The sequence below is a fragment of the Amblyomma mixtum genome, chromosome 3, assembly GCF_055824585.1.
Source record: "Amblyomma mixtum isolate Tamu chromosome 3, ASM5582458v1, whole genome shotgun sequence".
Classification (NCBI taxonomy): domain Eukaryota; kingdom Metazoa; phylum Arthropoda; class Arachnida; order Ixodida; family Ixodidae; genus Amblyomma; species Amblyomma mixtum.
The window spans coordinates 375,447,849-375,463,203 of NC_143014.1; the positions used below are offsets into that span (position 1 = coordinate 375,447,849).

Below are 15,355 nucleotides of genomic sequence, written 5' to 3' on the forward strand. Positions count from 1 at the left end.
CTCAATAATTGTAAACGTGTCATATGACACATACGAGATATTCCATAATCTCGTATGAATCAGACACATATGACACATATATACGAGATTTTTCGATAGGGACGTATTAATCGCTATCGGTTAATCGTCTTCATATTGATTACGGTTATAGATTTCAATCACGCGTCTTCAGCGCGCACTTCGCTTCTGCGTCGCGTAGTTGCTTCGGACGGCAGCAAGAGTTGGGGGGTGCGTACGTCGACTGATGTTTCGGAGTGCGATCGTTTCCTGCCGCCCTGATCCAAGCTTGAAGACGTAGATGCGACCGGCCGTTGTGAAATACCGAGATCTTGCAAGATCTCACGGTATTCTTTCTCAACGATACGGTACTTGCGTTGCTTTGCATTCATGGCGAAATGCAGAAGCTTTGCGGTGAAAGACGAGGACCGCAACAGCCGCACAAAGGGACAGCAGACAGGCAGTACGACCAACACCTCCACACCACAAAAGAAAAACAAGCGCGAGCACTCGCGGTACAGTGAATTCATGAGTGAATTCCAGCCACTGTACTCGCGGCATGACTCGCGGGCAGGGTTGCCGTTGGGAACATTTTAAAAGGAGCCAAAACTTGAGCTGAAAGTAGTCAAAAGTAGCCATGCCATTCCATCTTTGTTTTGCTCATTAATAAATTGAAGTGTAAAAAAATTGATAAAAATTATTCTTGGCGGTGTTGTCAACACTAAGCTTCAAAGAAATTTTCCGAAACTAAACGTGTATTTATCCACCGCTTTACGCATAAACGTAGGCATCCGCTCTCGTTCCCACGTGCGTTCCAAGCCAATCCCAATCCATAGCTGGTGGTCATTTCGTTTGGACGTTTGGCAGTGGCAGCGCGCGCTTGTGAATTTTTATTTCTTCAAGCTTTTTCAAGTTTGCTGGCGGCACGCGTGAGTCACCGAGGGGAACCAGAAGGCACTGCTTGCGTAAGTATACATTCTGTCCTTTTTTCCCTTTCATGTTAGTTGTCAGCTAATATTTACTTGTGAACTTGTCAAGAGTGAGGACAATGAGCACGCCTCGTGTGTTGCCCCTTTAGCTAACTTGTCTGTAGGCCTCTGTCAGCAGTTGTCTTTTGATTAACTCAGCGGCGCATTGCAAGGTGTAACTGCGTGTAAGGGTTGGGGTAATATGAAGTAACACACAAGTACACGAAGGGAAGCGCTTCTAAATGTCGCGTGTGTTTGTGTGTTCCTTCATCAGGGTGAACGCACTATCCCGGCAAATCTTGTTGGCGCATTGCTTCTGAGAGGGTTTGTTTCTCACGGCACATCGTACATTTATGTACGTGTATAGATATTATGATCATGATCGCAATGACAGTCGTCACGTGGTTACGGCGCTCGGCTGCTGACTCGAAATACGCGGGTTCGATCCCGGCTGCGGCGGTCGAATTTCGATGGAAACGAAATTCTGGAGGCCCGTGTACTGTGCGCGATATCGGTGCACTCTAAAGAACCCCAGGTGGTCGAAATTTCCGGAGCCGTTCTCTGCGGCGCCCCCCATGACCAACCAGTTGCCACGTGCGATGCAGTTGAGTGTTTTTCATCGCCAATTTTTGCTTTTGTGAGGCTAATCGCTTGGTTCAGGCATGCATGTCAGACTTCATAGAGTCGCAGCCTGCATGCCTTGTGCTTGATTGACAAATGCTTCCATGGCAGTGTTGACATTGTTGCGTTGCGAGTCTCCGTGCGATGAGAGAAATGTGACAAGAACAGGATGAATGAACACAATTCTTCTGTACTGCCAGAAGTAATGCTGCTCCTGCCAGTGATCGGTTACAGAAAAAAAATTGAGAGTACTTTTTATTTATGTGTGTCCCTTCCCGCTACTCAGAGCCTTGTATTACAAAGTCTAGATCAGTGTGACTCTACATATAGCGAGTGCTAGTTTCGAGCTCGCTAATTGAACACGCTTGTTTTCTCTCTTCCTCATTTGGTCAATCTTGCGTTTTACTGGTTTCTTTTTTCATCACTATGCTCCTGGTAGACTGCACTCAGTTTGATGGTCAATGCAGTGAAGTTGCACGCCACTATTGCTGGATGTTATTTGGTTCACATGACAGCAGGCACAGAAATATTGTTTAAATAAGTCCCAAATTGCAGGCGCTCGTGACACTTGTAACTCTCAACTCATGAAAGTTCAGAAGTGCGTTGCGAAGTAGAACGAGATGGTTGTAAGAGTACCTGTCAGTTGTCATGGTAGTGTGAAGTTTTCGGCACCCAAACAGGCAAGTGCCAGTAGAGTATGGCACAGACAGTGTCTGGTAAAAATCCTTGTTTCCCCATTAATCTTTTGTCGTGTTTCCTCTGTGCAGCATGTCAAAACCATTCGCTGTGGTGAAGTTTCCTCTTGAGGATGACTGCCTTGCAGTCATTCCTGTCGGATGGCTCACAGAGACAAAATTAAGAGTGCTACTGGCCTGTGGCCAGGAGCTCGGAGGTGACGCGGCTCGCAAAAGCTGAGGCCAAGCCAGCTCTCGGAGGGGAGTGGATGCGTTGCCCAGTGGTCGTCGTTACCACTTGCCGTAAGTAGTCTTATTGCAGACATAATGATGGTAGCTTCATCAGCGATTGTAAAGGCCTCTTTGCTAGATTCTCTGAGTCTGCACCTCTGCATGGCTAAATTACGACTAAGAAGTCATGTTGATAGCCACCGCTTAGCCAGCTGTCAAAAAGAGGAGCAGAATGAACTGTTAGCTATTGCACTTGTAAGCTGATGAACTACTTCTGAAACTCATTAGTGCTTTGTTTTTGAAGACCTGTAGTTCCCAGAATTAGTGCTGAACTCAGTATGCTTAATAATATTTAGTACAGAAAGGTTTAGTATGGTAATTTTTTTTTTGCATTATGAAACATTGTTTTGGCACACAAAAAGCACAGACGAGGAAAGAGCACACAATACAAGTGCCAGACATCAATTGATGCTTTGCGTTGTGTGCTCTTTCCTCATCCATGTTTGTTGTGCACTGAGACAGTGTTTCATAATGCAAATTCAGAACCAACTCATCCAGCTGTTTACATTTAGTTCAGTTTGAATTGTAAGACTGCCGCAGTGGCTGAGTGGTCCATGCTGCTGAGCCGAGGGCCCAGGTTACATCCTGTCTGTGGTGAAATGGAGCAGTGCAGAATGCGCTTGTGCTCTGTAATATCAGTGCATGTTAAACAACCCCATGTGGTCTAAATTAATCTGGAGTCTTCCGCTACGTCATTCTTCATAGCTTAAAGCTGTTAAATCCTAGAAATCAGAATCACACTTTTAATTGTAAATAAAACAATGCCTCTGCCACATGAGTGTTTCACAGGCTTTCAAACTGATGGTCTGTTGGCCTGAGTGCTGCTATACAGGCAGCTGAACGGGCATCAAGTCAGCAAAGCAGCCCAGAACAGCATTTACATGCAGTAGTGCTGTGCACTCTCAAATGGCAGTGTTGTGGTTAGGTGCTGAGGAATGAAGCCACAGCAGTATTATTAGTGAAATTGGAAAAAAAATCCCGGTGCACTTGAAGGGGCTATGACAGGGTCATTCGACATATTGGTAAATTGGATTTTGAGGAAAGGCAGTTTTGCGCTTCTGGGAATAATATGAAAGTCTGATTCCACTCCTGGAAGTATTAGTACGTGGGGCGCTTTATTTTAAAAAAAAATGCGATAGAAATCGTGATCGGGAAGCTGTTCCCACTGCGAGTGGCCACCATATTGAACTGCTCATGTGATGTCACAATAGATGGCAGAGCGTTATCTGCAATGCAGGCTACACTGTCAAAGGACATGTCTCCTTCCTTTTGTGCATAAATGAAGTAGTGGTCCTACCTCATGCGGGAGTGTCATGAACGTGTTACTCTGCTAAAATGATAAACTTAATGTATGTTTCTATTGGCATAGTTAAGGCATGGTTGCACTCGGTGGGCTGGGCGGTATAGGCCTTAGCTGATTGATGCACCAATCTTTCACATTATACCGGTGACGATACCAGCGCAACCAGTGATCGCCTAAAGCCTGCGACCGATGAAACCAACCGGCGGATGGTGACTCGATCTGTCTTCGGCAGACCAGAGGCTGAGTCGGCGCTGCTTGTGGGCAACAAATTTGGAGCCTTTATTTAATGCAAATGGTCACCAAGCATGCTTCTGGATTAAACAATTTAAAATTAAGTACTAGTCATATCGAATAAAGCATGTACATGTAATTAGCGGGAAGCGGAGATCCTCTAATATCCCAATGTTGGAAGTCACATCCTTGATGCTTCTTGCAGCACTGTTACAGTGTGTGAACAAATAAAGCTACGACTGGTGAGAAACAGAAGAGAACATTTTTGGTAATGTGAACTTACCTTGCGTCTCATCCTGTACAAATGAGCAATATACAGCCACTTGTACACTAGCTTTGTAAACAAACACGCTGGGGTGTACATACTTGCAATTTACGAATCGGTGCATTCCTGCAGGAATCTTGAAGCACTCATTAATTGTATACACGAGTGATTTGCTTAACAAGCACTGAGAAAAGCGAGTGGAACCTCGGGATCCTGTCACTGCCGCACAATCGGCTGTGGGTGAAGTGAAATGGAGACAGCAGTGGCTGTTGGTCAGTGTGGGCAGTGAAGCTTTTGGATCACTTCGGGATCTACCGTGGCAGGACTGGGGTGGCAGCGCCGCGTGCTTTCGTGTGCCGGCCATCATTTCCCATGCTCTGGTAATGGTCACACTGACCATGGTTTTACAAAAGGGCTTTACCAGCCGAAAAAAATTAGTGTGTTTGACTAACATGTGCGCACACACATGCAGCTTCTCGAGCATCGGCACAGAAACAGCCTTATTTGGGATCGTAGGAGGTTTTGAGTTATTATTGCAGGTCAGTTGCCTTGTCTTGAAAGGCACTGCCGTTTTAGGTGATTTGCTGTCGCAGTTTGTAGTGCTCTGGGAATACTAATACCGCTGGTGTTTCAGTCTTCTGCAATGCCGAGTATGAAAGTAATGCACTTTAAACCAGACTGACACAATCTTTAAATCATTGTAGAAGCTAAAGTTTGGTACTTGCATTAAAATTTGGGAGGGTAATCTTTGTTCACGTTTTTCTACTGTGAACATATCATGCATGAGAGCATGCTTTGGTGCCGCTCGAAACAATGCTAACAACCTTGTACAATGCTCGAGGGCCCTTGAAATCTCGCTAAAGAGTTCCACACTGCTTTGACTCTATAGACTATATACTCAATGGCCATTAAAACTTCCTTTGTAGCAGCGCTCAGCGTGAGGTGATAGACTATCAGTTTGAGAGCCTTCGAAATGCCCGTCTGACAGGGATGTAAGATGCCTGTGTCATTGCCACACTGCACCTTGGCCTTATATATGCTGTTTGCTACCTGGAAATTACAAATGCCAGAAAGCAAGCATATTTAAACTACGTGCATAATGGCGTGACTTGCAGTGTGACCTGGTTGTCCTGAAATGTGCCAAATAATTGGTTGGAATATAAAACACAGTAAACTGCGATATAAAATGAACTGGAGCATTTCCTTGTCTATTCTAACAATCAGGCTGCTCTAAGATGTTCATCCTGAAATACCAGCATGATACACTCACATTATTTTTTTGTGTGTGTGTAGTGTGGTGTCAATGGATCCCAGCAATGTGAGAAATGTTGCTTTATTTCATATGAAGTAGAATTTTCATGTAGATTGCTCAAGAGTGGTTTTTGATTTGTAATTTTTCATTTTCATTTATTGGTTTTGTTTGGCCAGTACAGAGACTGCAAACAAGGGAGAGCAAGCTAAAGGCGCCTAGTAGCGCCTGACAGAGGCCTGCCCTCCCCATGTAAAAAACAAAAAAACAAAGTGGCACTTGGCAATGGTACAAAGTTTCCATAAGTAACAGAAACAAGAAAAACAGCGGATATATTGACAACGAAACAGAGATCAGGCATGCATAGAGCTAAGCACAACAAAACTAAGATCAAAACATAACAGACAAAAACTGATTAGGTAAAAACACACCACAACTAGCTATAACAAAAATATTCATGAACAGTTTTCCTAAATCTGACCTCGGACATATTTTGTAGTGACAATTCTGTTAAATATGGATAGGCGTTTAATGTATGAGGAATTATGTGAGTTAGTTTTTGGAACCCATAGTTTGTACGGGATTTTGATGCATGGTATTGAGGGTGCCTAAGACTGTATGCTGTTTGGGCAATTAAATATGTGCTCTCGAAAGTCTGCCAGTTTCCTTTCATAAGGTTTCTGATATAAACAGCAAGCTTCTTGTGGTAAGTGGCCGTGATGGTTAGCAGTCTATGGTTGAGGAAGGAAGGACCTGTGCTCTCACTGTAATGTAAGTTATCAATCGCTCGTACAGCTCTTTTTTGTAAAGTAAGTACTTTCACAAGATTGGTTGAGGTAGTCGTTCCCCAGATCAACAAACAATATTGTACATGCGAAAAGACTAGAGAGAAATAAATTTGTAGTTTGAATTTTCGAGGCAGTATTGTGCGAAATTTATTTAGGATACCAACAGAGCGAGCCATTTTAGTGCTAACGTAGTTTACATGATCTGTCCAGAGTAAATGTTCTTCAAAAATGACTCCAAGGAACATTGTAGAGCTGACACGAGTTATAGGAGCTTGCTCGAAGTGAATTTGGAAGTTGTTCGGAACTTCCTTATTTTTGGCTCTAAACAGTATGTACTTTGTTTTCCTGACATTAAGTTCTAACCTATTTGATTTTAACCAAACAGACAATTGGGATAACCAACTATTGGAGGCTGCTTGCAAAATATTACTATCTTGCCCTGAAAAAAATACGTTAGTATCGTCTGCATAGATTATAATGTTGTCTGCTGGACGAAGGTTGACGATATCATTAATATATAATAAGAACAACGTTGGTCCTAGAACGGAGCCCTGTGGCACACCAGACACAATCTGACCGATCCCAGATGAAATACCGTTAATGATAGTTGTTTGAGATCGGTTGTCAAGGTAGCTAGCAAATAAGGTTAAAGGAACGCCGCGTATTCCATAACACCGCATTTTTTCAAGCAATATCTTATGGTTAACCGAGTCAAACGCTTTCCTCATATCAAGGAATATGCCAACTGTTAGCAGTTTATTTTCTATGTTTTCACTTAGCTTTTCTTTGATTGAGGCGGCCTCAGTTGTTTTGTTTTTTTGAAATCCGTACTGTTGCTTGGAGATGACATGGTTTTTGTCGAGATATTGAGAATGTTTGCAGGATCCTACAAGAGCGCCGAAAAAAAGGTGCGGCGCTACGAGTTCACTTCAGCCCTAGAAAGCTCGGCAGTTTCTGGTAATTGAAATTCTCATATTTCTTTATTGATGAGAAATTATTTTGCATACTCAACAAGACATTCATGTGCAATTATTTTTAGGAAATAAGGGCCACAACGATGTTGTACAGCTGCCGTCACCACGTACGACATGAATTCTCATTTGTTAAGCCGCCGCGGTGGCTCAGTGGTTACGGCGCTCGGCTGCTGACCCGAAAGACGCGGGTTCGATCCCGGCCAAGGCGGTCGAATTTTGATGGAGGCGAAATTCTAGAGGCCCGTGTACTGTGCGATGTCAGTGCACGTTGAAGAACCCCAGGTGGTCGAAATTTCCGGAGCCCTTCACTACGGCGTCCCTCATAGCCTGAGTCGTCTTTGGATGTTAACCGCCTTAAAACTAAAACACCATTTCTCATTTCTATTTAATGTAAGGTCGACATTGTGTTAGTTTTGATTGGGGATTTATGGTAGTATGCTTGCAAAATCTGGGAAAAAAAACTCCACCGTAGCTAATTGCACTTGCAGAGAAATAGAACGTGTTCAGACTTGGCATCAGCTTTTTACATTTGCCATGCTCTCAGATCAGCAGTGAATCTGCCAGTAACCATTTCGTGGCAAACTCTCTTACCCACGTTAACAGTACTGCGAACAGGTTTCTATTCACATGACATATATTCCGCTCTCTGTTTTTGGTTTCGCCTTGACAGTTTCTTTTATGTCCTTAAATGTACCGTATTTTCCGGTGTATAAGACGCGCCCGCCATATATGCAGGCTGTAATTGAAAAAGTTGCTATATAAGACGCACCCCAGTTTACCCAGTTGGGCTAGTGAGGATCAATTAAACACGCTTGCGCGACCATCATGAAATTCACCGTACTTGTGAGAAATTCTTAAGCAACGCTAAGTGGTCGAAAAAGGCAACACTCACACCATTCCTGCCCACGTTTTAGAAAAAAGAAAGAAAAACGAAAAAACTCTCCCACATGTCCATAAGAACATTTTATTTCTACTTAAAACCTTGGAAGTCTTCACCTTCGGATGCGCTATCAAAAAGTTCGCCCATTTCTGGTGGCAACGCGACTGAAATATTCTGTTCGCACTACGTACATGGAGCAAACAAAATGGGAAAGGGTGGCTAAAATAAGAACGCCGGCTTGTCCTGGCTTGTCTTGAAAATGGTGAGAAGCGTGATTGTTGTCATCTTTTGGCATTTCACATTACTTTTGCTTGGGGCCTCCGAAACGGTGGTGTGTTTGTGATCCCGGAAGTCGTCATCCCCGTCGTTTCATGATAAAGTTCACCTAAAAAAAGTTGCGCATGGTGGTCCCTGTATTGAAGTATTAACCGTGTTACAACCGCATCATTGGTAGTGATATTTTTTCGGTAAAAAAAGCTTGAAAATGAACCTGAGTAATTTCTGAACTCTCTAAAAAAAAACGAAAAATTCGCATATAAGACGCACCCTTGTATAGGACGCACCAGCAAGATTTTTGAAAAAAAGCCGCGTCTTATACACCGGAAAATACGGTACCAATGCACCATGCTGGTGCATGAGAAATGTAATTATTGAAGTACTATAGACACATATTTAAAAAATTGAAAACTGATTTTTCAGGAAAGAAAGTGGTGCAGTAATTCTCTCGCATTTCGGTGGACATTCATAAGGGAAGGGATAAAGGAGGGAGTGTGAGAAGAAAGGAAGAAAGAGGTGCCGCAGCGCCCTGGGGTAATTTCAGTCGACTGGGGATCTTTAACATGTACTGACATCGCACAGCACACGGGCGCCTTTTGCATTTCGCCTCCATCGAAACGCGCCGCCGCAGTCGGATCACAACGTTCTTTTATGTGTCATAGGTATCTGCATGATGTGACATTGTTTGTCACGTCAACTACTTGTCATGGAGGTGTCGGTTTTGGTGGGTTTTGAATTATGAAGTCTTTGTACAGCCTGTGATTGAAACCAAATTAAAATATCTTTTCGGCCAAAGGAAGTGTTACTATTGCCTGGGGGGCATCTCTATATAACCAGGAATTTGTTTCTGAACTTCGTAATTTTGTGTCTATTGTGTTTTAAGATCACCTGTATGCAAAACAGCCTGGCCATACAACTGTTCTGTCCCTTCTCCAAAAATATCCTGAAGTAGCATTTCTGCATTCAATTAGAATAGAAATGTGACATTGTAGTTGTACACAGTAGTGTGTTCTGTACTTCCTGGATTGCCATCAATGACACATGTTCATCTTCAGCCCCACTGAATCACGCTGGGGAGAGCGTGAGCGAAAACAGTGCGCCACCCAGCGAGCTGGAGGAGTCGACAGCTGGGACTGTTGATGGTGAGATTTTCACTTTGTTTACTTTTGTGCAAAAAGAGAAATGCAAGCCAAACATGGGGACACAGTGAGAGGAGAGGACAAATGCTGCTTGTCCCGTCTTTTCACTGTGTTCCTTTCTTTTAATTACACTCCTATTTTGTCTAGTATCAAGTGACACGACAAGATGTAGAAGCTAGATCTGCTTTGTCTTATAGAAAAACAGAGCAAATTTTAAATTTCTCATTGTACCTGCTGCTGCCGAGCAGCAGTCAACAGGCCCAGAAAGATCTAGAGAATATACTTATTCAGGAAGATATTTGCATGGAGTTCTCGTCAGTGGCTCTTGCAATGGTGCTAGGAGCACATTTCTAGTTTCAAACTATGTGCTTTGAAAGGGGTCACTCTGAAAATCATCACATGTATTTCTCAAAAACGATTGTATTGAACTGAAGTGGTACTGGAATTTACAACCTAGTACTTCCATTGCTTTCTCTTGTGATTCATAGTGGACTGGTTGTTGTGCGCCCTTCCCAAGAGCTGTATGTTGTGCTTTTGTTGGGTTCTTTTGGATCCTGGCATTTCTGTTGCCTCTCTCTGCCTACATCACCACCAGGAAGCCACTCCTACAAATTGCACTCTACACAGTAGTCCCATGTTCTGTGCATTTGTTTCCTTACCAGCATAATTTGGTCGCTTCCAGAGGCACACAGGTCAGCAAGGCCCATATTGTAATTTTTCATTGTCTTTCAAAGTATTTTAGAAGTTTATTGGTTGGAAGTGAGTGCAGTGCCTTGGATGCAGCGAAATGTGCTGAAAAAAATTAATTGCAATATCACAAAGCTCCCATAAAGGGTGCTGAAGGAGATAAGCAGCCAATAATAGTGGCATGCTCTGAAGGAGGACCTCTTGCTTAGGAAAGAACTGAACAGCCTAACTGCCTTGTGGAGCACATCAGCTGGCTCCTAGTCTTGTCTTGCCTGCAGCAAAATGGATGCGTGGTAAGAGATAAATGTGACCTTGTTTTATTTCTCAACGGTTTGGCACCTCCTGTGCCTAGCAAGAAACGTTTGGTCCACCTCTTTGTTGCATTTCGCTTGTCAGCTAAGGGCTATAATTCCATAAGGGCTATCTTTGTTGCAGTTTTAATGCATTGATCCCTGCCAGCACTTGCAGTTAGAACAGATGTCTACCTCCAGCATTTTGGCCAATGTGGGTGTTGCCGTAAGCAATACTTTCCAAATGGTGCAATGCTATATTAAGGGCACAGGCTTGCTCTCCTTTCTGGCTTCTATTAGCACATGCTTCTCATGACACTGGAAGAATCCATTTGCGACTAACTGCTGCCATCTCTGCCATGGTGCAATAGCAGTGGAAATGCCCATGAACCAATGTAAAAATTGGCGAAGCTCATAGACTGAGAAGTCCTTTACACAACAAGGCTGCAGGTTCTGTGCTAGCTATCACACATAGAGCAGCTCCATTTCACCTAGGTGTTTGTCAGTGCATGGTGACATTTATGGCATTTAAATTAGGCTAGCAAGGAATAGAACATGAATTAGAAGTGTCTTGGAGGATAAAATTGGTGGAAGTTTAGGAGCATAGTACAGAGTGTGTTGCTGCCTACTGTTAGCCTCATATTGTTCTTTATTGTACCTCAGTGCCCAAATGATATTATTGCGCCCAGGTTAACCCTGCTCTCACTGAAATTGTTGATTGCTTCAGTTTCAGCTACCCTGCTGAAGCTGATGCGCCTGGTGCTGGAGGTCCGACAGCAGCAGCGCGACTTAATGCAGCGGTTACAAAGGCTGGAGGATCACGTGCTGCTGCGGTCAGACCGGCAGCTGGAGCAGAGGACTCGGCCAGTGTCCCCCTCGCCACCGCCTCCCACCCTTGCACTGCCCGCATTCTCCCCCGAGCAGTTGGACACTGCGGAAGCTGCCGTCCAGGACGACAGCGTGGCTGCTGGACTGGTGATTTAATGTTTCTGATAATTTGTGTCTGGAAAAAATGAATGCCTACTAACGAATTGCATGCATAATGTAATTCCGAGGTTTGTGAAGAAATCTTGAGCTCCAAGAGTATTTGCATGCCGTGCTCTGTGAATAACATGCTCTTCATAGGTATAATTCCTACTGTTGTGCTGGAGTGTGCTGTCACAGTGTGTTTTGTTAATGTAAATGTCCTGTTCATGAAAGTTGCTTGCTGATATACACACTAGCTGTTTCAGTGAACATTTTCAGGAATTCCTAAGAATAGGGAGTTCAAAATAGAAGAAATATTTGCAGGTACACACGCACAGGTATGCAGTAAATTATGTCCACCACTGCTGAGAGATCGTTCCTCCAAAAAAAAAATTGTTTTCCCATATCGAACTTGCGCTTCTTTAGGAATTTTTGAGAGTGTTCACTGGAACGCCCTGTCGATTCCTTGTGTGGTGAGATTTACTGTTGGAAGCAAAAGTGGTACGCAATGCCCAGCCGGTAGCAGAGCTTGCAAAAACTGCATCACGTGTCGGGACAGCTGTTAGGGGACTCTCTTTATCTGCTCTTTGGCTCCTATCAATTTGTTGGGCTCAGTAGCAGTGCTGAACATGTGGTGCTCGCAATATTGCTTACGGCAAGTGCCAGTTGTCACGTCATGTTTCAGCCACGCAATGCAAAGAAAATGCCACCTGCGAGACTGCTGTCGCATCAGAGCGTTTAGGCGAGAAGGAGCGCTAAACAGCAAACAAAGCTACTGATGCTGGTTCTGTGCGAAGCATTGCACCTGTCACATCTTGTAGTAGCTTGGTATTTGGCGGTGCAGTCACAGGCTTTTTTGGGGCAGTTGCTCTCAGATGGTGTCACTCAATGTCATTCGATGTAGTTTTCCAGAGCTCTGCCGGTGGCCGGTCGTTGCATAACAGACTTGGTTCCAACAAATTTTTTTTCTCAGTCAAATATTTCTGTGATTACATTATTGTTTTACATCGATCAACAGCAAAAAAAAATCCCCTATGTTTTTGTTGCCTGTGGCTGCCTTTCTTCGTATGTGTCTCATAACGAGCCCCTCATTTTCCTTACATTTGTAATTTATTGTTGTGCTGTTTTAATTTAGTTCAGCAGTGGACTTTGTAGCTAACATTAAGGATGTTGTAAGGTCTGTTTTACAGGAAGCTGAGCTTTCGGTTAATATACTGTTGCATGAACTGCTGTGAACACAGCTGGAAGTTGGTCCTCTCTCAGCGCGTCTTTAATTTCGGCTAGGTTTCCCAAATAATGGGGCAGCTTTAACCCACCTCTTCCCTGTCTTTTGCTCACATTATGCACATTTCATTACTTAATCTGCTGCCAAAAACAAGCAACATCGTTTAATTAAATGTGGTTGCTAAGCACGCAGCTTTACTCAGGTGCTTGGGGATTTAAATAAGCGCCCTTTGTATAGCATTAATTAGACTGCTCAATTTCAGGGTAGTGAGCCCCGCCATGGTGGCTCAGTGGTTAGGGCACTCGACTGCTGAACCCAAAGACTCAGGTTCAAACCCAGCCGTGATGGCCAGTTTTCCATGGAGGCGAAAAGCAAGCCGCCCGTGTGCAGTGTGATGTCAGTGGCGCATGTTGAAGACCCCACGTGGTCGAAACTTCCGGAGCCCTCCACTATGGTGTCCCTCATCATAGCCTGAGTCACTTTGGAACTTTAAGTTCTACAAACCAAATCAATTTTAGCGTAACGGCTGTGCAGAGAAAACACATCCAGCACATAGATATCTGCAAAAAGCATTATAGTTATAATATAATAATGTCCAAGATGCAAAGCATAATGGGTAGGAGTTGGCCACCTTTGCTTAATCGCTAAAGTTTCCCTGCTCTTAGTAAACTGGGAAAAAAAAGAATGTCCATATTGGTGGTGGTGCTTTCTGCTGGTAGCAACTAGTCAAGCTATTGTATCATACAGAAATTATGCATTATGATTGTAGGTACTCGCATGGGCTGTTGACAGGTAGTCACACAATTGTCTTAGCTATTCGATTCTGCTAAACTAAATGAAATTATAATTGATGTTTGTGCCTAATAGCTTGTGCACCTGTGGTGTTTCTTTTCAGCGAAAGCAGCTGGTCCGCCTGGGGGGCAAGGGCCTGAGGGAGGTGGGCTCCAACATAATGACCGCCATCATGGGGTTGGCTGTACAGAGGATGTACAGCCTCCATGGCCGCAAGGGCAAGTGGTCATTTATTGCCCTGAAGTTATGCAAGGTGGCAACAAGTATGTTGTTGCAGTAGCTTTTAACTGAATTTTAAAAGATGAGTGGAAGAACATGCACCAGGTTCTGCTGCGCTTTGTTTTCTTTTCTTCTTTTCAGTTGATACTTTACCAGTTTTCTTTTTCATTACAGGTGAATATTTTGTTACTGTTTTTATGGGGGTAGTCATCTGCAGTTTTCTTCCATGTGCATCTGAAGATATATGAGTCAGCAGATGCCTTTCAAAGAAAGCCCTCCCATCAGTCACATCCATCTCTTGTCATGGATCGTAGTCGTGCCTTGTATCTGCCAGCCATTTGTGCTCCCATATGTTAGTAGTGCAAAGTGGTCGACCGTGATGTCGCAGCAGCTTTATACAGTTGGTTAGAAGAGCTTTCAGGTGGATTTTCTCCTCAAGTTGTATTTGGATACTGTAGTCCTTTCATTCTGGCACGCACTTTGAGTTAACATGTACTTGTGGCCTTTTCTGTTTTCTCTGTTGCTGAAATAATCTTGATTTCTGTGAACGAGCAAACTTTTTCTGCTGGCCTAAAATGAACGCTTATCTTATGCAGATGCCATCTGTGAGAAGACGGGGGCGGATGTGGTGGAAGCGCAGGGGTTTATTAGGAAGTGGTTGCCAGGTTCGGTGGACCGTGGCGGCGGACGCAAAAGGCGTTTTGCCGAAGCGTTTCTGCCAAGTACCGCTGCCGGCCTGGCAACCACTGCGAGCCCCTGTGCTTCAGCCCCCAGCACAGTGCCCTCCCTTCCCCAAGCGGCCCCCACCTCCCAGAAATCCTCCTCCTGCGCGGCCCTGGCTCCTTCCCAAGGTCCCGCCTCCTGCGCGGCCCTCGCTGCCTCGCAGGACTCGCGCAACCGCGCGTCCCCAGCCACGGTGCCTAATTATTTAATAAATTGTTTCTCAGTTGGATTCTTTCGTTGCCTCATTTTGTTGTGCATGTGTATAGAAGAGATGATTGCAGCTTTGCAATGCCAAAACCCATGGCTTTCCCGATGCGAACATTAACTGGAATGTGAATATTCGCTGAACTGGAAATGCAATGGTGGCATAAACTTCGGGCAAGCGTTAGCAGAAAGGCTGAACAGTGGCCTAATTGTGGTATGTCAAGCCGGTGTTGGTAGAGCGGCTGAAAGTGGGTACAATAGCGGCATGAATGTCGGTTCAGTGTTGGTAGAGCGGCTGAACAGTGGTCTGATAGTGGCATGAATGTCGGTTCAGTGTTGGTAGAGCGGCTGAACAGTGGTCTGAGAGTGGCATGAATGTCGGTTCAGTGTTGGTAGAGCGGCTGAACAGTGGTCTGAGAGTGGCATGAATGTCGGTTCAGTGTTGGTAGAGCGGCTGAACAGTGGTCTGAGAGTGGCATGAATGTCGGTTCAGTGTTGGTAGAGCGGCTGAACAGTGGTCTGAGAGTGGCATGAATGTCGGTTCAGTGTTGGTAGAGCGGCTGAACAGTGGTCTGAGAGTGGCATGAATGTCG

General features: G+C 44.4%; 1 protein-coding gene across 1 annotated transcript; it reads left to right on the forward strand.

Moving 5' to 3' along the window:
• The first annotated feature begins 592 nt into the window (after window positions 1-592).
• On the forward strand, window positions 593-14,883 carry LOC149356833 (uncharacterized). Its single transcript, XM_089576440.1, has 7 exons — window positions 593-962; window positions 2,354-2,563; window positions 7,270-7,344; window positions 9,573-9,659; window positions 11,361-11,608; window positions 13,720-13,834; window positions 14,432-14,883. Exons 2-7 carry the CDS (start codon window positions 2,530-2,532, stop codon window positions 14,881-14,883), a joined length of 1,011 nt encoding a protein of 336 aa, XP_089432566.1. The 5' UTR covers window positions 593-962; window positions 2,354-2,529.
• Window positions 14,884-15,355: the final 472 nt, after the last annotated feature.

What these genes read in the sequence shown, in the direction of transcription:
- LOC149356833 (XM_089576440.1), top strand. Translation starts at nt 2,530, where the DNA reads ATGCGTTGCCCAGTGGTCGTCGTTACCACTTGCC. An exon ending in AGAAAGCTCGGCAGTTTCTG is followed by an intron (nt 7,345 to 9,572) that starts GTAATTGAAATT and finishes GTTCATCTTCAG; the next exon opens with CCCCACTGAATCACGCTGGG. An exon ending in GACAGCTGGGACTGTTGATG is followed by an intron (nt 9,660 to 11,360) that starts GTGAGATTTTCA and finishes TGATTGCTTCAG; the next exon opens with TTTCAGCTACCCTGCTGAAG.